At 40.0% G+C, this 22,976-nt stretch overlaps 1 protein-coding gene across 11 annotated transcripts in view; it reads left to right on the top strand.

Annotated features, from left to right (window-relative positions):
* LOC134209017 (uncharacterized) overlaps positions 1 to 22,976 on the top strand; it is a 304,043-nt gene that overhangs the window by 150,472 nt on the left and 130,595 nt on the right. For 6 of the 11 annotated variants that reach the window (XM_062684998.1, XM_062684995.1, XM_062684990.1 and 3 more), the window contains exon 2: positions 9,662 to 10,125. In XM_062684998.1, the coding sequence (XP_062540982.1) occupies positions 10,050 to 10,125 (76 nt within the window). In that variant the 5' untranslated portion in view covers positions 9,662 to 10,049. Of the gene's footprint in view, positions 1 to 9,026; positions 9,120 to 9,631; positions 10,126 to 22,976 lie in introns of all 11 variants that reach the window. The other 5 variants (XM_062684997.1, XM_062684994.1, XM_062684992.1 and 2 more) reach the window with 2 other exon arrangements.

Genomic DNA, 22,976 nt, shown 5'->3' with positions numbered 1-22,976 from the left:
ACAATACTCTTTGATATGCAAAAAATGTTTAGGCCAGATTTGAGCATAGTCAGTCATAAAAACCCCTGCCAATAATAGAACAAAACCTGCCAAAGCCGTCATTCCCCCTATAAACACGAATCGTTTGCTGATTGTGCCTAGGTGCTTTGATGCTATCCAGTTTTTGATTCCATACGTGTCCCGCTTGCTTGAGACCGTACAGACTCTTCTGCAGCAAACATACTGTGACACCATTTCCAACTTCGTAGCCGGGTGGTTGCCGCATATAAATCGTCTCTTCTAGATCGCCGTTCAGGTAGGCCGTCTTCACGTCTGCATGTTCCACCAGCATATTTTGGCGACTGTAAGCAACGCTCTGAAAGTTATCTAACGCACCACTGGTGCAAACACCTCGCAACTAGCCTGGCTTTGTACTTCGGAACACATTTGTTCATCGAGCTTGCGCTTGAAAATCCATTTGCTGCCAACGGGTTTGCGATTGGCGGGCAAAATTGCTAACTTCCTTGTATCATGTATCTTCAGCGATTTGATTTCGTCATCCATCGACTGCTTCAGCGAAACATCTCGGTTCCGTTGGTTATAAGCTTGCGCGCCATCCCGGTGTTCTCCCGCAATCGAACTGGTATTTGTCCCATTGTTCTTCGAGTTGAACGCCGAATTGGTGTCATTACTTCATCACTATTTTCTTCTTCTCAACTATAGAACGGGTTTTCCTCTCCGCGACACCGTTTTGTTTCGGTGCATATCCGTCTGTATATTGGGGAGCGATCCCATTTGCTTTATAGAATCGTCCCTATCGTTTCAATTTATATTCGCCACCGTGACCGGAAAGAATAACTGCCGGACACCGCCCAAAGCGATGTTTCACCATACTCACGTATTCTTCTATTATTTCCACAGCGTCCGACTTCTTCTTGAGGAAAGGAAGTAGTCGATCATACACAGGAAGTATCACGCACCACCTCGCGACACCGTGTTCATCGGATCACAGATGTCCGTGTGACAATTTTTCCTTCAATACATTACTCACATGTCTTCGATACGCCACACTTCTGAATGCCTGAACGTCAGTTGGTTGCCAAATCATAACGCACTGTCTGTTGTATCGCTTCTACAGTTCTTCTTGTGGTACGATGCCAGCATACTATGTGCTCTTTAGTTATCTTCAATGAATCGCCTGCTTTGAGCGTGCTCATAGCGGCACACTAGGAGTTAAATTTCTGAAATCAGTATGGCGAAAGGCATCTAAGGTTCAATTTCTCAAAATTAAGCACCCTAATCGAAAAATATTTGGTGGGCGTAGTAGCGGACACCATTTTTCATAACCGGTACCAAATAGTTTTTCATGAAAAGTTGCTAATTTTGAGAAAACCCGCGTTAGATATCTTTCGCCATACAAATTTCTGGGGGTAAACTCATGCAGGCTTTTTGCGCATATACGATAGCGCCTGGATGTGGCAGCGGCGGGATAAAATCAGCCACTGCCAATAATACATTGGTACAGCCCACCAATTTTCTTCGCTACTGCCGCTACGACTTCGTCACGTTGGATCACGCAATCCCTATGACAGGAGAATATTACTTACGCTCCCTTGGCAACCAATCTTCCAACCGATATCAAGTTTGAATCCAAATTCGGGAAGTACTAGAAGTCTGAAAGAGCAACCACTTGTTGGTCTCCATTCTCGTTTTGGCAAAACAGACGTCCGGAACCAACTTCTTTCACAAACGTTTCATTTCCATGACTTCAAGTCATCGAACAACGAATGGTCAGAACAGACCACATGTGCGAAGTTGCACCCGAATCGACGATCCATCTTGCGATCCAAAACATAGAAGAATATTTCATCGCAGCAATTATGTATGCAAAATGCGTTGCCTTGCCAACCGTTGCTTTGTATTTCATTTTTTTTTCTTCGATGCGCGGCTTGGTGCTCCATCGCTTGCTTCCCTTTCAGTTCTTGAAACTGGGCACTCGCGCTTCACGTGTCCCGGTTTGTGACAGTTGTGGCACTGGCAGACAACAGACTTTTTGTCCCCACCGGCACGCAGAGTAGACTCACCTCGATGGTTTTTCTCTAGGGGAACTGGGGGTAGGACGCCCACGTTAAGGAAAATGCCATTTTTATCAATGAAAACCACCATTTCAGCCAGTTTTCATCAGCGCATACTGAAGAACAGCATATCTGCGACTGACTACCGATAACAGATATCTAATTGTCCATTTTATTGCACAGAAATTTGATTTTTAAAAAGCATCCGAAAAAAAATGATTTTGAAACCATGCGGGGTGAGATGCGCCAGTGGATGGGTTAAAACGCGCATGTGCTTATCGTACTGATTTTCATTTTAATTGCCTACATTAAGGCAATTAACCGAATGTTTCAGCTGTTTCGTTCATACGAAATGAGCATGGGCGTAATGCCCACACCGACCTCAGAAGTTTGAAGGCCCATAAAATCGTTTTAAAACCATTTTGACGACGATTTCGTGTGGAACATAAAGAACACGAGTAAGCAGCATGGCTCATGGCTCAATTATTAATTTATCAATGTATAACAGCGACAGAAAGACTAAATTCCACCGAGCTAGAATTGCATCAAAACACGCAAAAATCGTTTTTTCGAGTTTTTCATGTATAACTAGAGAAAAATCATGAAATATATGTATCCAATGGCAATATTTTTCATTGCTTTATCGTATAGACTATTGAAAATAATCAAAATGGGGATATTTAACCTTATTCAGGGGTGGCGCGTTTTAACCCCTATGGGCGTGCTACCCCCACTACCCCTACTCGCTTTTGTGCTTCATCTAATAGCTTCCACTAAATTTGGCTCATTGTCGGATCGGCTTTCCAACGCTGTAGTTAAGGTATCGAACAAGTCGGGAATACTCTTCAACAACATCGCTACCTTCAAACTGGATTCAAGCTCCTGTCCTGCATTCGCGAGGCATGCAAACAACTCCTCCATGTGGAATAAAGGGCCTTCCATGTCCCCGTTGTCGGTTGATGGAACTCATAACCGACAGAGTTTAGCACCTGTAGGCGTTGATAGAAGAATTCTACCAGCTCCTCATATGTTACGCTGTCGTGCGTACTAGTATTCGCTTTCCTTGTTTATTGAGCACGTCTAGTTATTTAGCATTAGCATTAGCATTGTTACGGTGTAATTCGTAGATTGGACACTAGTGATACTCATGTTTTACTTTTGAGATCCTTATCTAGAATGCTATCAGAAATCAAGAAGGGGAGTGATCCTTGATTCCAGTCTTAAACAAAAATAACAAAAGCATGGGGATTACTACTCCTGGCCACGCCCATCTTCACCGTAACTAGGGAGAGGAAGGGAGTGTTGATGTGGTACTTACTTAACGAGAGGCCACCGACTTAGCGACACCCTCACAAATACCACGGAGTTGGATAATGAGGAAGGTATTCGTTGGATAAGGATTTGCCTGTAGCTGGCAATGTAACCGTGGTAGATCTTACCCCGTAACACACCACGTAAAGGTGTCTACCCAGCGTTACGGGTTGATTATTGAGCATGTCTAGTTATTGTACACATACTTTTTGGAACTAAACGTTGACCGATTTGCTGTCCTATTGCTTTCTGTAGAATACATATTGGTCAAATCGGACTATGCGATCAAAATTTACGGCCAAATATTTTTTTTTTAACCGTTGTGTGACCGGCAAAAAAAAACACCCTTAACAGGCCGGCAGGGTACCCGGGTACCCACGAAACTAAAATGCTTATATCTTTGGAAATTTTCAACCGATTTCAACAATTTTAGGCTTATTTGATTCAGAATTTTCTCTTCTATAAAGATGTTACCTGGATGAACCGATCCGGTCAATTCGATTCCTGCATACATGTCCTGTATAAATGATACTGATCGAGAATTTCGATAGCTAATCAGCTATACGGGTATTAAACTTCTAGAAATTTCAGCAGTAGATTGATTCTTATCGATTTGGGTCCATCAGAAGTGCCGATTTTCGATTGGCCATTCCAGAACAGGTTCCTCGAGGGGTCATAGGTGGCCATGAACATTGTTCAATGGAACATATATGGGTATCAAACTTCATGAAATTAACTCTTGTCCTTCATGATACTAATCTCACCAGATAAGTTGACTCAGGAGTGGCCATTCTGGAACAGGTTCCCCGGGAGCCGGGGTTGGCCAAAATTATTTCTCATTGGAACCCCAACAATATGGGTGTCAAACTTCTTGAAATTGTCTCAAGCGTTTATTTCTGATCTATTTGGGTTCATCAAACAAGTTCACCCCGGATCTCCAATTCCGGAATAGGTTCCCTGAGGAGTCAAGAATGTTCATTAACATTTTCAGAGCTCATTGTTTTAAATCAATTTATCTAGCAATGTGAGTGCAAAATAAATGCAAGGACCACTCATGGACGCCGGGTGACCAGCAGGAGACCCACCATAAGATTCCGGACACTCGGAGATATGATCGATTCCAGAAATTCTTCTAAACAGATGTGACTTTTCATAAACCGTTTGTTTTAACATTGTCACATCAAAACCAATACATGCACTACTCTTCAATCCTAGGTGGCCTCTGTCTGATACTACGAAAGTTTGTTCTAGAAATTGGCAATCCGTTGTAAAGTAATGTCCAGGGCCATTAATTGACTCCAGGTGGACACTAAGTTATCCTTGGGAAGCTCTGAATCATCCGGAGCAATGGTTAATTCTTGAAATTCGTCATTTGTTATGAGAGCAAAATTAATGCAAGGGCTACCTGGTGGTCCCCAGATGGTGCTCCAGAAGAACAGAGGCATCCAAAGCAGTTGTCAATTATTGCTGTTCGTTCTAGAAACTTTCGAAAATCGTTTGTAATAGCAGTACATAAGCAGAGTCTTTGCTCGCCCTTAGAATCATAGGGACGTAATTGTATTGATCGATTTCTCTTCATAGATTTTATATTTGCTTCAGGTAGAAGATGCAAGCATCCTTCATTACAACCATGAACCTTCGGCAAACTACCGCAATTCACTACATTGATAAAAGGAAAATATCGTCGAAGATAAATCGATCAATACAGTTACGCCCTTATGATTCTAAGCGCGAGATTGCGAATATCATTCATTGATCCCGAGTGGCCACCAAGAAGTCCTCCTGAAATACCGGAATTCCCGAAGCAATCGTCATTTCTTACATTTTGTTTTCAACAGTTGCGTAATCGTGAACCATTTTTTTTGTAACAAAGTAAAAAAAGAAGGAGAAGAGAGCGGGCTTGGTAGTCATAAGGCTACTGCTTCTGCCTCATACGCAGGAGGTCGTGGGTTCAATCCAAATTCCGTTCCATTCTCCTACTTTGTATCTTTCTGTATATTTATCTCTAGCAATAGCTAGAACTGGAAATGGACTTCCATACCATTTCTATTTCTTTTCCTATACCTTCATATTCTAGCCTATTCTAGCCGTTTCTGCTAGAATTGGAAATGAACTAAAGAGCTCGTATAATACATCCAATTAAAAATTCCATCAGTTGCTTTCCATAACATTGACAGTTAACCAAGACGGACCTCTGCCTCTCGAACCTTAACCCAACAATTCCAATAAATTCCGTACGAACAGAGGTATATTCGGCTTACAGTGGGCGAGTGATTGCATCATCATTTCCACCCCCTTCCGCAATACAATTCTGAATCCACTGATAATCTGTGTGAAACAAAAATCTGTAACTAGATGCGCTCCCTCAGTAGATGAAGAAACTGGCTACTCTAATCAGTTTAGTCGTTCCAGATTCAAAATCTACCTGTCTGGCCGTGAAGGCCGATGAGATGTCGACGGATGAGATGTTTAGCCTGAAGATGATCCTTTATGAATTTCGGGAGAACAGTCCATCTGTCTATTGATTTCAAAGCAGCGTACGATTCAGTGAAAAGAAATTAGCTGTGGCAGATAATGTTCGAACACGGTGCTCCGGCGAAGCTGATTACGATGATACGTGCAACGCTTGATGGCTCGAAATAAAATATTCGGGTTGCAGACCACGTATCAACCGCGTTTGTGACTGTGGAGAGATTGAAGCAGAGTGATGCGCCTTCAAATTTATTGAAAATATTGCACTCGAGGGGGTGATTAGGAGATCTGGTGTGCAGAAGAAAGGCACTATCATCACATGGTCGCATATGCTCTTGATCTTTGCGGATTACATTGACTACATTGGTAACGATCACAGGGCAGTAGTGGAGGCTTTTGCCCTAATGAAGAGGGAGCAGGCAAAGATAGGCTAAATCAGATAAAGATAAAGGTAGGCCTATTGGTGTTAGTGCTGAGGTAGTGCTTGATGGGGTAGTTGTTGAAGAATTTGTTTATCTTTGAACATATGACATGTGACAATGACGTTTCCTGTGAAGTGAAAAGACGTATTGCTGCTGCGAATATTGGAAACGAAATTTGCTCTGATTCGTAAGGATGTAAAAAGAGGTGGACCGGAAAGCGTTTAGGGTTTTCGAGCGAAAAGGGCTACGTACAATTCTCGATGGGAAATTAGAAAAAAATGTGTGGCGCAAACGCATAAATCACGAGCTGTATCAAGTGTATAAGGAAGAAAATATTGTGAATCGTATAAAATACGGCAAACTCTAGAGGACCGGTCACTTAGTGCGAATGTCAGAAGAAAGAATAGAAAAAACAATATTCACTAGAGATCCGGATAGAGGCCAGCGACTTCGTGGCTGCTGCACGCGGTGGAATCGGACCTGGGAACCCTAAACGTTTATGAAAACTGGAGGAACATCACCCAAGATCGACAATTATGGAGCTCTACAATACGTCAGTCAAAGGTTGTTTAGAGCTTCTAGTGGAGTGTCTTCACTTGTCATCGAACTATCCCATTTTATTCCACCACTTGAAGTGAACGAACGATTTATTGAAAGTCGCAGCATTATTGGATGTATTGTGGCTATCCGTTCAGATTGCATCAATTATGCTATCACATTTCTCAACAAGTGATTTCTAAAAACTCACAACTTTCCAGGACGACTTAAAAATTGGCACATCTTCGAAAGTCCGAAGGTTCCAGATGCTCACCTAACGGCCACACGGTGTCAATGAATGATCCTCTAATTGATTTTGATTGCACACAACTTCAAAAAAATCGCAGCTTTCTAGGGCGAGTTTCTAGAGTTGATTACCTTTTCGGCTATTCTGGAGCTTCTGGAGCAGCTCTTAGTGGCCTCCCGGGGTAAACCTTTGGTTCTTGAAATGATATTGCTCTCATTTTGATGCATAAATCGTTTTGTGAAACAATACGGTTTATGAGGATGAATTTAAAAACTGGCCCTTTTCTCAGAATGTTCCGGAGTTCCCGGAGGACCATTTAGCGGAGTTTTGCTCTCACATTCATAACAAACCACTGTCTTCTAGGACGATTTTCAAGAATTTGTCTTTACTATGGGTGTTCCGGACATTCAGCGCCAGATGACCAATGGTGGTCAATGCGTTGGTCATGCAATGATTTAACTCTCACAATACTACAACAAGTAAAAGTTTTTAGGATTTCCAGAATTGGCATTACGCCAACAATAGATTTATAAAAAAAAATCGCAACTTCAAAATATAATCTTCTACACCTGGTCATTTCTCCTGATGTTCCAGAACTTTCTAAAACCACTTAGTGGCCATCCGGGATGAATGAGTAGTCCTTGTATTGATTTTGTTCGCTCATTGCTACAACACTAAAATTCTAAAAAGTCTCAGTTTTCTAGGATAAACTTCCAGAATCGGCAACTTCTCCGGATGTTTCGGAGCTTTCGGTGGTCCACTTAGTTGCCTTCTGGTGTCAAAGGGTGGTCCTTGCAATGATGCAAAAAACCTGCAGTTTTCTATTTTTTTATTTATATTTATTTATATTGAAAAATATTTTAGGCCACTTAACACCCTACGGGAACATGTCCTGCAATGGAAACTATAACGTCAGCACATCTGGTGGCTCTAAAACAATCAGAAACAAACTGCTGAGACAATTTCAAGAAGTTTAATGCCCATATTATTGAGGTTCCATTGAAAAATGTTTATGACCATTCTTGTCCCCACTGGGAACCTGTTCCGAAATGGCCACTCAAATTTTCACACATCTGTTGGAGCCAAGATAATAAACAACAGCCTGCTGTGGAAATTTCAAGAATTTTGGCATCAATTTTGATGGGGATCCAATGAGAAATGTGCTCGGCCAACCTTGACCAAACACCACCCCCCTCCCCTCCCCACCCGGGAAACTTGTTCCAAAGTGGACACTCCGGACTCAACTTGTCAAGAACACACGTTAGAAATAATTTCAAGAAGTTTGATACCCATATTGTTGATGTTCCCTTGAAAAGTGTCCATGGCCACCTATGACCCCTCGAGGAACCTGTTCTGGAATGGCCAATTGAAGATCTGCACGTCTGATGGACCCAAATCAATAAAAATCAACCTGCCGATGAAATATCAAGAATTTTGATACCCATATTGCTATTTACCTATCGAAATCCACGATCAGTGTAATCTATGCAGGACATGTCCCTAGAAATCCGGATTTCCCGGTGATCCGACGGTCCGGACCGGTCCAATCCTAAAACAGCATGATAAAGGACAAAATTTTGAATCGAATGAGCCCAAAACGATTAAAAACGGTTAAAAATTGCCTAAGATATAAGTATTTAAGTTTCGTGGGTACCCGGGTACCCAGCCGGCCAGTTAAAGGGTAAAAAAATGTGGGAACCCCTCCGGAATCGGAACCCCTAGACCAAAGATAAAAGGGTGCCCACAACCGAACCTCCTATATAAAATCATATAACAGTTGGGAGCATTTGACAAATTGAATTGGCTTTTATATCAAATACCTTTATACCTGATGCACCAACAGCTACCGGCAATAATGCGGTCCAAATCCAATGAAAGTTAAGAAACATTAAATAAAATCCCAGAGCAAACGAGACAACCTGCGGTTGGAAAATGTAGAAAATAAAATTTTCCTATTTTCTCTCTTGGCTTTCTCTATTGCAGATTCGTTGCCCAGTCGTGAGGACAGTTGAAAGAATGGGACTGCAGCAGCGTGATTTCTGCGTGGTTACGTCGCATCAGGACAATATTCATCAGGTTGGGCATGATAACGTTCGCGCGCGTGGTGCCCGTTCGGAAAATGTGCATGAAGAGTAGGAGCGCAGTTTCACAGTAGAAAGAATAGTGGCGGGATAGAAAAACGGTGCTTGACATGCAAAGTGAGGCGGGAAATGGGAAAAAGTGCAAGCGATTCGTTCAACACCGAGAGTTTCAGTGAAGGCACAGTGGAAAATTAAATCAACCTTAATTATTTTGATACATGTGGTTCTTGAAGAATATATGATTTATTCAGTGATTTGTTTGTTGGGCCTAGTTGAAAAAGGAATAGGGGAATTAAAGATTGTGACAGGTTTTTTTTCGTCGGAAAAATATTTCTTTTTTTTTTGTTTTGGGTATAAAGTCTAAAGGTCTTTGAAATCAATGGAAAAGTATTGGAAGTGCTGATCTTTAATCTTGAAAATGTTTTGCGACTCATGAAAACATTATATTTATTTCAATGCTAATTTATTGAAAGGATAATTTGAGGTCTAACCACTATTTTACCGTAGAACGTAAATATTGAAATACTTCCCCAACAGAATTTTCCCAGAGTGTCTAGCAGTGGAAATCACTTGACAACAGAAGTGCCAGAAGTAGCTTGTGGAACGGGCACAGAAGCTGCTCCGGTAGTTTAATTGAAAGTTGGACCATTTGATGGAAGATTACAGTGATTCCGTGGCTGATGTCGATGGTGGGTATCCCCCGTGGATTGTGGGAGAGTGAGTTTTGGAGGAAGTGAAAAAAAAATGTATCCAGTTCCCGTGGATCCCTATTGAGGTAGAGATTGAAACTTCGTCGTCCAACGGAAGCGGTGTGAATTGGTGGCCAAAGTGAAAAAAAGTGTTACACGACAATCGGCTTTCGGGAAGCGGAATAAAAAAAGGGAAACGATTGCTGCACCAAAGAGGAAGAACCATAAGCAAAACGATGGAGTTAAGGATTGTTCCGGTGATTCAATTTATCACGATCGTTGCCGCATTCAAGCTGGGTGCTGTTAGTTGTGGTGAGTAGAATAATTCGTTTAGTAATTCGATTAAATAAATTTTTGTTTGAGTGGTGGGTGACACTTTTTGTGTGCCTTGGGTCATTTTGCCGATATTTTCGGGCCTTTTCAGTCTACTGTAATCCAAAACCTCAAATAGCCTAGTCAAAAGAGACACATACCATATCGGTTAATAAGACTGTCTATCGTTGTTAGTTATAAATGAGTTCACGAAATAGATCCTTATTCACCTGTTAGTGAAGGCTGAAAAAATGTGCCAAATTTGATTTTTATTCAACAGCTCGTCCGCTAGCTTTGATCTACTACAGATAGAAACAGGAAAGAGCCATTTGTAACATGGAAACTAACCGTGATTCTAAAGGTTCAAACGCAATGAGCCTTATTTCGAATAAAAAAAGATCTGTGTTAGTAGATAAATCAAAAAGAACAGCAAATCCAGAAAAGCGCTCGAACATACTTGATTTCCCTGCTTTTAATTCATCCGTCGAGTATTCCAACTACTTTTAACCTAATTCAATGGCCGCATCCTCGGATCCAGATTTGGTTCATTCTCTCCCGGGTACCATCCGATCGTCCATCATTTTCACAGCCCACCCCGCCACGGAAATCGAGGTCATGAGCCGTCTGCCGGCGCCACCAAAGCAATCAGAAGAAAATTTGATTTATCGGCGAAAAGGTTCCTTCCTCGAAACGGAAAGGGTCCATTCCGCACTGGTTATACCTACTGCCTGCAAGTGAACTACGGCGGAAAGTTGATTTGTTACTGAAATGGCTTTCTACACGGGCCATCTAATTCGGGCTAGACACGGAATGAGTAACGGCTTGATTAAACTCGACAGTGTTATCGGGGGGCTTATTTTCAGGGACTGTGAAAATTTGTTGATGGTGAAAAGTAAATTGTGCATAAAATAGTAGGGACCTTCAGTTAACACATTAGGGGTTTTGTGAGATGGAAGGAAAGCAGCGGTCTAATGCATTGCTACGATTTTATCTTGTAATGTGAATTCGCTCCGTTATGAATTATTGTGCTGTTTGACAAAACGGATTTGGTTGAAATATCCTCTACTTAAGAAAATATCATCCGTAAAAGAAATGAGAGATCCTGTCGAAGGAAATGAAAAACAAATCCAGGAAAGGAAAGGATGGTGGTGGTGGCAGTGAATTTCATTATTGGCACTCATAGCCAAGAGGGATGAATCTTGCGAACGCAACAACAGTGCAGCAAAAGGAGTATATGCCCATTGTTGTGATGTTGTCGCTTTCTATTTGTAGCATGGTTCCATTAGAAATTATCATACGGATGCTTTGGAGTAATGGTATTCCTGAAAATTGATTGCCGGGAGGCTCAATGCTGTCTTCGCGTTGATTTATTTTTAAGGGTAGTTGCTTTCTGGATCAAGTCGGTGTGAATTATATGTTTATTTTTATCATGATTTGAATATAGATGTATCGATTTTTTTATTATGAACTTATGATCGTATATTATTAACATATAACAGTAAGGTGACTTAAAATCGAGTTTTGCAACGAGTTGCACCCACTATTTTCTGCAATAATAAAAAATGGGCTTTAATATGGTAAATCTGTACCGAAATGGATCAGTCAGATAGCTTTCACATGATCATTCTTGAATAAAAAACTCAAAGGTGCAGCCCAATCGGGTTGTACGCAAAGGTGACGTAGGACTACTTAGCTATTCGAAATTGATGGTATTTTCCATAATAATTTGTGTCGTTTTATTAACAGTTGTTCCCAGTTGGATGGACTTTGATTCTCTAACCGTGGAATTAACATGATTCATCGGCCGCTGAAGCCACTCGACTGGCTTTCATTCGGGGACATCACAATCCTTACTTTGCCACGTACGCTTACATCGCGGGCGAAAACCAAACGTTGCAAATAAATATATTTGCGTTTGGTTTCACACCACTTCTGATTCTGCTTATTTCTTCTTTATTTCGGCCATTTTTGAGGATGGTGTCCTTCAAAAAGGTCTTTATACAAAAGAAGGTTGATCCGACAATCCGATATAAACTTTCTTCAAAGTGCAAAACTCAATCGTAACTAGCAAATTTGATAGCACGGCGGAGGGAGATGATGCAATTAATTTGAACGGATGGAATCATTAACAGTAACCAAGCTACCACGCTAAGCCCGATGCCGCCGAAATAATCCATTTTCGCAATTAACTCTTTCTTTCCATAAAATGCTGGTCCTGAGAAGAACCAATTTTCTTTCCTCAACTGCTTCCAAACGCTTGTCAGCACCTTGCGTTGAAATTGTCCGACCGCCACTTGGATGATTTTTCGCTAAACCTCCACCATTTGGAAAAAAATTTAAGCATTGTCACTTCGTGCTGCTGTGTCCGCTTCGCTGCATCAAATTTTGTCGAACCGCTCATTCCGCTCTTTCTGCGGAATCCCGATTAAAATGGCTCGCGCGCGCCGTAAAGCAGCTTCCTTGTATTCAATAAATTAAGCCCGTTAGCCCCGCCCCTTTGTGATCTGTATGGCTGTAAATAAAAGTGCACTCATAACGATTAATGAAGGGGCGTGGCTTATGGAATTTCTTCATAAGATATAAGAAAGCTGCTTTCCGACGCACGCGAGCCATTTTGATCGGGGAATGACAAACTCTAAGAATCCTATGTAATTTTCTCGCAAGATTCTATATTTGGTTATGAGATGTTGTTTATCTAAGATGCGTATTGTTGCGAAGAATAACAACAGAAATTTGACTCAAGACGAAGTTTCTTCATATTACCAAACATTATCTCTTGGCATCTGTCTGTCCAAGCGACGTTCACTAATGGATAGTTGCTGTGGATAGTTTTCACAAAGGTGGCGTCTTCATTGATTTTATACAAAAGAAAGTTGATCCGACTATTCAAAATGAACTTTCTTCAAAGTGCAAAACTCAATCGTAAATAGCAAATTTGATAGCGCATCGGAGGGAGATGATGCAGTGAATTTTAATGGATGGAATCACAAGCTACCACGCCAAACCCGATACCACCGAAACAGTCCATTAACGCAATTAAATATTTCTTTCCATAAAATGTTGGTCCTGAGAAGAACCAATTTTCTTTTCCCAATGCGCCTTTCCAATAACTAACTGCATTCAATCGCTTGTCGACACCTTGCGTTACAACTGTCCGACCGCCACTTGATGATTTTTCGCTCGACCTCCAAAATTTGAAATGAATTTTCAGCATTGCCACACTGCCACCCACTCCTTCGTGCTGCTGTGTCCGCTCCGCTGCATCGAATGTCGAACCGCTCCTTGTGGAATACCGATCAAAATGGCTCGCGCGCGCCGAAAAGCAGCTTTCTTGTATTTAATAAATGAAGCCCGTTAGCCCCGCCCCTTTGTGAGCTGATATGGGTGTAAATAGAATGTGCACTCATAACGATTAATGAAGGGGCGGGGCTAATGAAAAAAAAAATATAAGAAAGCTGCTTTTCGGTCGCGCGCGAGCTATTTCGATCGTTGTCCGCAGACAACGGACCGGTCGGAGAATGACAAATTCTAAGAATCCTATGAAATTTTCTGGATTCTGAATTTGGTTATGAGATCAATCGTAAATAGCGAATTTGATAGCGCGTCGGAGGGAGATGATGTAGTGAATTTTAATGGATGGGATCACTAACAGCAACCAAGCTACCACGCCAAACCCGATGCCATCGAAACAGTCCATTTTCGCAATTAACTCTTTCTTTTCATAAAATGTTGGTCCTGAGAAGAACCAATTTTCTTTTCCCAATGTTCCTTTCCAACTAACTGACACCACAATTTGTAATAAATTTTCAGCATCTGCACTGACGATGCGGGATCGCCCCAGTGCTATTTTTATGGTCAACCTTTTCTTCATATGAAATTCTGGTTCGTTGAGGTTGAATGATCTGCAGCAACACATCGAGCACCACCACCAATGCGATGGATTTTCTTTGAAAATGTTATTAGCGCCTTCGTGATGCTGTGTCCACTCCGCTGCGATCGCTTTGATGCGTCTGCTCTGCATAAAATCTTGTTCAAACTGAGGATTAGATTAAAACCCGCAAGTGATTGATTTTTGATGTCTGTGCTAGTGATGCATGTACGTGATTGGTTAGTTTACCTATTTCTAAACTTTTTATCAATTATCGATAATAAATAGTTAAAAATCAGTATTTTCAAATAAATACAAAGAAGTGTTGACTCATCCTTGATCGAATGGTCCAAAAAAATTGAAAATCCATCGAGAAACGGCTTAGATATTAAAGTTTAAAGTCTATCATATTTTCGTGGCGGTCCCCGATTTTCGCAATCGTAAAGTGTACCCCAATATAGAAAACACAGACGTAGTCCTACGTCAAAAAATCTACTGCAGCAAACAATCAGATTCCATGTTACATACTCAAAAAATATCGTGTAAATTTATAGCTTGGGACATGCACATAAATGGAGCGGCAAATATGTCGTGAAATTTGATCAGCCTTTAAATTTACATGACATCAGATTCCAAAAAAATACACGTCATGACGTAAAAGTAAGCACTGCTCACTTTCACTTCATGACGTGTAATAATGTAATAAATTTCCATTGTTATCATTAGATAAATCTGGTGGGGATTCTCATTGATTTGTTTTCGGCGAAAAATGACAAAACAAAACTTTGCCAGACTGCAGCTTGTGATTACTATGAGGCTTGTATTCAATATTGTATACAAGAAAAAGTTGGATGTCAAATTATAGGTTATTGGACACAAAAATATGGGTTCAATTATTTCAATGGCGTGTAATATTCAGAATTTTTAACTGTGTGCCACATTGCGTAGCTTTATAAACCATGAAGCGAAATATAACCTTCCCTTGGGGAATTTTGATGAAATGTTCTTAAACTATTAAATTTATTACGCGACGCAAATAATACACTACACTTAAATGACCAGATATTTCGTGGGCCAATCAGGGACACCCCTTGTTATTTTTTTAAATTTCAAAGCATTTAATACGAGCTTTTTCATTACACAAGAAAGCTGCAGAAACATTATGGCGTTATGCGTCTTAACTTGCGTGCAATCAAAGCATACGTTTCATTTGTTGTAATCAGGGTTTGCATCCAAAGGAGAATGAGAGAATCTCTCACTTTTCATGTCTGTATACACTCTCGATAGGTAGCATACCGTGAGAGACGTTTTTCGGTAGCTGTTACGATAATGAACTGATTCTAGGGGCCTCAAACCATGATAAATTTCTTTCAATAAGCCCCAATTGGGGATGGGGGGGGGGATCACCGGTTCTGATGATGCATTTCAACTTATTTTACACATCTGTGCGAAAAAAATATGATCCCCAACATGAAATGAGCGAGAAAAATAAAGCGTTTTATCAAACCCCATAGGTGGGGGCCACCTATCAGTTTTTTTTTTCAACTTGTATACAAGTGAGATAGTTTTGTTTTCGTGGCTTGTTTTGATTCGAAGAGGCTTTTGCCTCTCTTTTATCGTTGTTCGTTATCTATTGAGAGCAATTTCTGCAAACCCTGGTTGTAATAAAGTCGTGTACTAAATCGAGTAGAAGAGCTTGCATGAGTTGATCCTTCAAAGCATTTTATGACATGCTATAACTTAATTACTATTTTTCATAATTATTTTATTATTTAGATTTTTTTTGGAATGCGCAATCGTTATGAAATTCAATAGTTATGTACTACGCTTTATTCTCTGTGTAACTTGTTGTGAGAGATTCGGTTTAAAATTACTATGTGAAAAATTGGCTAATGTTTTTTTTTATGGCACATGTGCACGCACACACACATACACACGGACAGACATTTACTCAGTTCGTCGAGCTGAGTCGATTGGTATATAACACTATGGATCTCTGAGCCTTCTATAAAAAGTTCGATATTGGAGTGAAATGATAGCCTTTCGGTACAACTTTGTTGCACGAGAAAGGCAAAAAATGTAGTGCTTGGATTTTATATAATTAGCTACAAAAAAAAAATAAATAAAAAAAATCAGAATGAATTTTTAGGTTAAAAATTTCACCAAATGACACAAACGTCAAAACGTTCACTAGAGGTCAAAAACTATGATCTAACGGCTTAACATCAGAAGTGCGTTCATTTTGCATAAAAGTTGCCTCTAAATATAGCGTGCCACCACTTGCAGTTTGTTCTATGATACCTATCTGTTTTGTGGTAAGTGTTCAGTTTGAACAACCATTGGACCTTTGAGTTTTTGACAACTTATGACCATCAAAAGATGTAACAACAACAAAATCGCCTTTTTATATTATTAGGCTTGGATCTTTTGAATATAATGTTTCGCTTCATTTCTGATGTCAGTAATATTATTGATTATTTTGAACAACACTTTCCAAATTATGCTCAACTATATAAGAATGCCTCTGCTATTTTCCCAATTAAAAGCACATGGATAATTTTCATATGATCTATTAAAGATGTTTCTTATATACAAATTCTACACGTAGCAGCAATAAAGCTCTTTTTTTCATTAGTAGGGGAGAATGTTTCCAAACCGACCCCCTAAATGGCAGGGGCCATGAGGTCGCGAAAAATGAATTTTCTGGACAATTTTCGTAGTCTATATTGTAGCGGGGACATTATTCTATATTTCGGGAGCTTTATTGTAGGGGCCCTCCTTAGCCGTGCGGTAAGACGCGCGGCTACAAAGCAAGACCATGCTGAGGGTGGCTGGGCTCGATTCCCGGTGCCGGTCTAGGCAATTTTCGGATTGGAAATTGTCTCGACTTCCCTGGGCATAAAAGTATCATCGTGCTAGCCTCATGATATACGAATGCAAAAATGGTAACCTGGCTTAGAAACCTCGAAGTTAATAACTGTGGAAGTGCTTAATGAACACTAAGCTGCGAGGCGGATCTGTCCCAGTGTGGGGATGTAATGCCAATAAGAAGAAGAAGAAGAGAGCTTTATTGTGTGTGCGGCTGTGGAAAGTTGTCTTCTTTAATCTCAAAATTTGGAAACGTGATTCAAGATGAAAACAATTTTTCTCCTCTCCACAAAACACAAATTTCGAATCTTTTTCTTAGCAAATAATAAAGCGGCCTTGCTATCATTGCATAATTTAAAGTTCGTTTTCACAAATAACTTGTAAGACTTAAAAACCTTTGCATATCTTAAGAATTTTGTAGTAGGAAAATGCAATACAGATCCGACATGAGATTTGCTTGGTTTGCGTCCAAATTGATTTATAATGCAACCTAGATATTGCGGTAAGACGCGCGGCTACAAAGCAAGACCATGCTGAGGGTGGCTGGGTTCGATTCCCAATGCCGGTCTAGGCAATTTTTGGATTGGAAGTTGTCTAGACTTCCCTGGGAATTAAACTATCATCGTGTTAGCTTCATGATATACGAATGCAAAAATGATAACCTGACTTAGAAACCTCGCAGTTAATAACTGTGGAAGGGCTTAATGAACACTTAGCTGCGAGGCGGCCCTGTCTCCGCTACTACCACACCATTGTGGGGATGTAATGCCAATAAAAGAAGAAGAAGAAGATATTCGATTTCATTGGAACAAAACTTACATTTGTCGAAATGAAGCTCCATTAAGCTATTGTTCAATATTTTCAGAACTTGTTCTAATGTTTCCAAATATCAAATGGTCTAATGTTTCCAATACATACTTTAAGAAGCAATTAAAACATAGTCAATATAAACACAAATCTTGCCCTCGTATATTAAGGACATAGTTGGAAGAGTACCACGATGGCAGTCAATATGGCACTGGACCTTCCACGGGTCAACCCCACACCTCCCGCACTCCTCTCCCACCAACATTCGAATGCATCGAACAAAAGTTTAATATTCAAATTACTAACCTGTTCATAGCATATTTATTCACTTCCCGTGATAATGAACATGTATATCCAAAGAGTCCCACGTTTTTCGGCTCGTATTATATCATAAATCAGCAGTTTCGTGCCAATTTATTAGCCGTTTGCGATTTGGTGGGTTTATCACTGCACTTCACTTCTTCTCAAAGGGCATTGAAAAAGTCAAGTTTTTACTCACTTCTCCGCACATGAACAGCCCGAAATGTTGATGGAATGCAAATTAAACATCACTTTTCTAAATCAGTCCTTTATTTAAACCGAAAACTATATATAAACTGCTATATTTGCCCGAAAAAAAACGATTAAAAACTGATCGCGGAGCGAAAGTAAACAACGGCACCGGCAGCAAACTAATAATTAGGGTAGTTAAAAAAATAATGTTGCTCCGCCACGCTCAGTCGATTATGATTTATAATTTGGGTGTCATCCGATGGTTTGGGCTGGTTTGATTAGAGGCTTACCGTGCACAGGTAGTTTCAGGTTTGTATGACAGTTGATATGGCGAGGTTGAATTTAACATTATTCTGATTCTGGCACTCCGTCATTGGGCGATGGCGAAGGAGGAGACCATATGACTGGATGAAATATTCAAGCTTCAACTCCATAGGGGGTGGGTGGGGTATAAAATGCTATTTTTGCGTTACGTAATCAATGGATCTTTCCTGCAGTGCGGTTTTCGTTCAGTGAAGTCTCAGGAATGTTGCTTTCAGCTATGTGGGTTCTATTTTCGCCAGCGTTTGGAGGGGAGGCACTGTAGCCAGTGTAATAGAAGGTTTAGTTTCCCATACTGGTTTTCATACAAACTTGAACCGGCTTGCGCTCAACCAGTTTTTGATCAAATAGGTTTTTGGAGGACACTCGGAGCATGGGAAGGAATCGAGTGAGCGTGATGGTGCTGGGTCGTTTTTTGAACCACCCTACTAATATTCTTTGTTTTTTATAAATACGATACCAATACTACTACAGTATATGAGAGTATTTATTGTACCAATACTTTCAAAGCTATGTTTTGGTACTCAACACACCTTCACCTTAACGGTTCGCAAATTTTATTTACAAAGCTTTGAAAAACAGCAGGTGCAAAGTCGGAATGGAACGCAAATGTATTCATATTGTCCGTTAGGAGGGGTCCGCGACGTTAGGCATAAGTACGATATGCATAAGGACGTTAGGCATAAGTACGTTAGTCATAATGGACGTTTGGCATAATTCTGTCTTCATTATGTCATGGGCTGTTCTTTCGGTCAATTTATGCCTAACGTCCATTATGCCTAACGTACATTATGCCTAACGTAGTTATGGCTAATGTCCTTATGCCTAACGGGGTATACCCATTAGGAGTTACAAATTATGTAAATTTGGTATACACTGAGGAAATTTTAATCTGATGAAAACCGAATTTTAAATAATTAAAAAAAATATTTTCTTTCTTTTTAATTTATCAAAAATATCTTCTTTTAAAAGTTGCGGATAATTATCACGAAAAGTATCTTTGTTAAGCTTTCTATAACCTACACAGAGCCTTATAACTCCATCTTTTTCCGGAATAATAACTATAGGACTTGCAAAAAGACAATTGCATTATACCAGACTTGAACAGATCATTTTAAGGAATTTTAAGAGAATTTAGCGTCCCAAAAAGCTTACCTTTGGAATCCCAAAGAGATTCTCTTCGAAATAATAATACGATTCCTCTCATAATCTCACAAGAAAGCCGTTTCGAATCATAAAACGATTCCCATTGGACTTCCTAAAGAATTTATTATCGATTCAGTAGAAAATCGAAATGTGCGATTAGCGAAGCTGGATTTTTCTCACAATCCGTACGCTAAACCTAACTTCAAAAGTGGTGCGCTGTTTTCGTTTGGTGATGCGCTATACAGCGCATGGATTGTATGGATTGTGAGAAAAATTCAACTTCGCTGGCGGCTAATTCGGGTTTCTACTGAATTGATTATAAATCAGAATTAGATAGATTCCCAGAATGACTTTATTTGGAATCGAAGGATTCGAAACGGATGTTTTTGGAACCCTAATATTGTTTAATTATATTTGTCGAATCCAGTATTTTGCGCTCGGTAATGGCGGCCAAGTGAGTGCCCTTTTGACATTCAAGAGGTAGAACATATTTACAAATTACAATTCGCTTTATAGCAAAATATTGGCACTTAGTTGCTCTGTTTTCAATCAATAGTTGTGTTTCCCAAAAGTCAAAACTTCATTGATTTGTTTTTTGAAAAGGTATTTTTTACAACTCAAGAATTCGTAAGCCACAAGCAACATGGAGACAAACTATTTGAGAAACAACTCTATTGCTGCCAAAATAATTCATCTCCTTGTATATTGATAAATGTTTTTGTATGTACTCGCAGTTTCATAGGAATGGGATCGTAAGAAGAGGTACAGCCAGTAATAAACTTTGCAGAGTCACCTACCTAGATAGTAGGTGGCATATTCCATAATGTTACTAGCTCGAGTTTCAAGCTTTTTAGATGCTTTTGCTATCTCTTAAAAATGGATATTCGTTGTATCAGGTTTTGTAACTGTTAGACAAACTATACCTATTAATAAATAGTGAATATGATTTTTGTGTTCCTCAGCTAGAAAATAAAAACACATGTTAAAAACAGTGCAGAATTGTAGCCAATAATAAACAAATGTGGGCCCTCCTTAGACGTGCGGCTACAAAGCAAGACCATGCTGATAAGAAAATTATTTTGAGCTTTTTAGTGGAATGTCTTCACTTGTCATAAGACGAGTTAATACAATCCCATTGAATTCCACCACTTAAGTGGTGGAATTCAATGGGATTGTATTAACTCGTCTTATGACAAGACCATGCTGATTGTGGCTGGGTTCGATTCCCGGTCTAGGCAACTTTCGGATTGGAAATTATCTCGACTTCCCTGGGCATAAAAGTATCATCGTGTTAGCCTTACGATATACGAATGCCAAAATGGTAACTTGGCTTAGAAACCTCGCAGTTAATGTTAACTGTGGAAGTGCTTAATGAAAACTAAGCTGCGAGGCGGCTCTGTCCCAGTGGGGATGTAATGCCAATAAGAAGAAGAAGAAAAATCCAGGAAGGAAATGTTTTTGACTTTTCAGAAACAAAATTATTGGTTCAAGGCTGAGGTGATGAGTGCCGAATTTTTCATTGAAACAAAGCCTACTTGATTAAAATAAGTAAATATTTTCTACCTCTTGAATGCCAGAAAGGCACTCACTTGGCCGCCATTACCGAACGCAAAATACTGGATAGTTAAGGAAATCATCCGCTTATCTACATTTCGAAGTCTACCCAAGATGACTTTATTTATTTGTTTAAGTTCTGGATAAACGGGAGCTAGATAAAATTTGAAAGCATACTGAAGTGCTGAGCTACTGTCACTTGCTATAGGAATCATTCGCCGTTCACGAAGTTGAATTGCTATTCCAGAGAAAGCTTTCCGTTTTCCGGTTCAACTTACGAACTACCGCAGCTGTCACTTCATACTTTTTCTCTGTCGTTTTGCATGGCATACTATGATGACAACACCAATTTTCAAGTTTTTGTTTCAGTGTTTCAAAGATTTTTCAGGCCTGGGGAAGAACTTTGACAGCTGCGGAAGAACTTTACGGAATCCGCAAAATTGAAAAATTCCAAAAGATCCGCAATAGTCTATCGGATCCTGTTAAAATCTGTTTCTTTTGGCTTCCTTACCAAAAAAACATGACCATTTTCTGTTCTTAGGTTTTCTACTAACGGCCCGATCACTCCTAGCAAAGGCAATCTAAGGTGCCTGCCAGAGTAGACGCGTCTACGCGACGCGGCGCGAAAATTGCACAAAAAGGAATAACAATCAATAATAAGGAGCTGTCAAATCGTATGGACGCTTCGCTTCGCTTCGCACTTCGCGTCTACTCTGGCCGCACCCTAAGATTATCAACGCGTTCGTTGTGGACATGTTGGGTCGCCAGGAAAACGAACCAAGTAGCAGAGTCGTTTTTGGTGCATTTAAGGTTTGGGCCAGTTGACCACCGGCTGTAGTTTGGCGGAATTTAATAATTCACGTCCAAACCGTGTCGCTGGGACGATGCTTCTTCAACATATGTGAAATTCTAGATGTATCAACCTCCAAAGTGGTGTAGGTAGGCCACAGATTACGGAAGGTCATTTTTTTTTGACGTTTTAATCCCTAACGGTCATTCACGTCAGCTTTTATTGAACGATCCACTACAGTTTCTTATAAAAGATTAATCATAGATCATTAATTAACGGCTACGCAGTCTCATATGATTAAAACAAGTTTTTATTCGTCCGACGTTTCGACACGGGATTAGTGTCTTCTTCAGGGGAAGAATGATTTGTTCGTTTTTATAAAACATAAAGACAGAACATAAGACAAAAAACGAACAAATCATTCTTCCCCTGAAGAAGACACTAATCCCGTGTCGAAACGTCGGACGAATAAAAACTCGTTTTAATCATATGAGACTGCGTAGCCGTTAATTAAATGATCTATGATTAAACCCCACAGTCGTTTCCCAAAAAATTGGTAAAAGATTAATTAAATCTAGTTTTTTCCACAAATTGTATCACCTTATTCTCTTGTTTTTCATCATTTTTCATAATACTTTTCAATTTACTTTCTATGTTCAATTCTTTTCGGAGATTATTTAGAGTCCTACATTTCAACAATATGTGAGTGATGACGGAAGGTCATCCAAAGCGAGTCTGTAAAAATTAAATTCTTTGTTTAATCAAAACTGTTATTTCCTTGGTTGTTTATACAATTTTTTTCACGTGAATGTTTCTGAATTTTCAAAAGATATCAGGGGTATGCACATGAGGGGCCCTCCTTAGCCGTGATAAGATGCGGTAAGATGCGCAGCTACAAAGCAAGACCATGCTGAGGGTGGCTGGGTTCGATTCCCGGTGCCGGTCTAGACAATTTTCGGATTGGAAATTGTCTCGACCTCCCTGGGCATAAAAGTATCATCATGT

The sequence above is a fragment of the Armigeres subalbatus genome, chromosome 2 (assembly GCF_024139115.2).
Source record: "Armigeres subalbatus isolate Guangzhou_Male chromosome 2, GZ_Asu_2, whole genome shotgun sequence".
Lineage (NCBI taxonomy): Eukaryota > Metazoa > Arthropoda > Insecta > Diptera > Culicidae > Armigeres > Armigeres subalbatus.
Note: the sequence above shows the minus strand (reverse complement) of the source record. Positions and strands in the feature narration are given on the sequence as shown.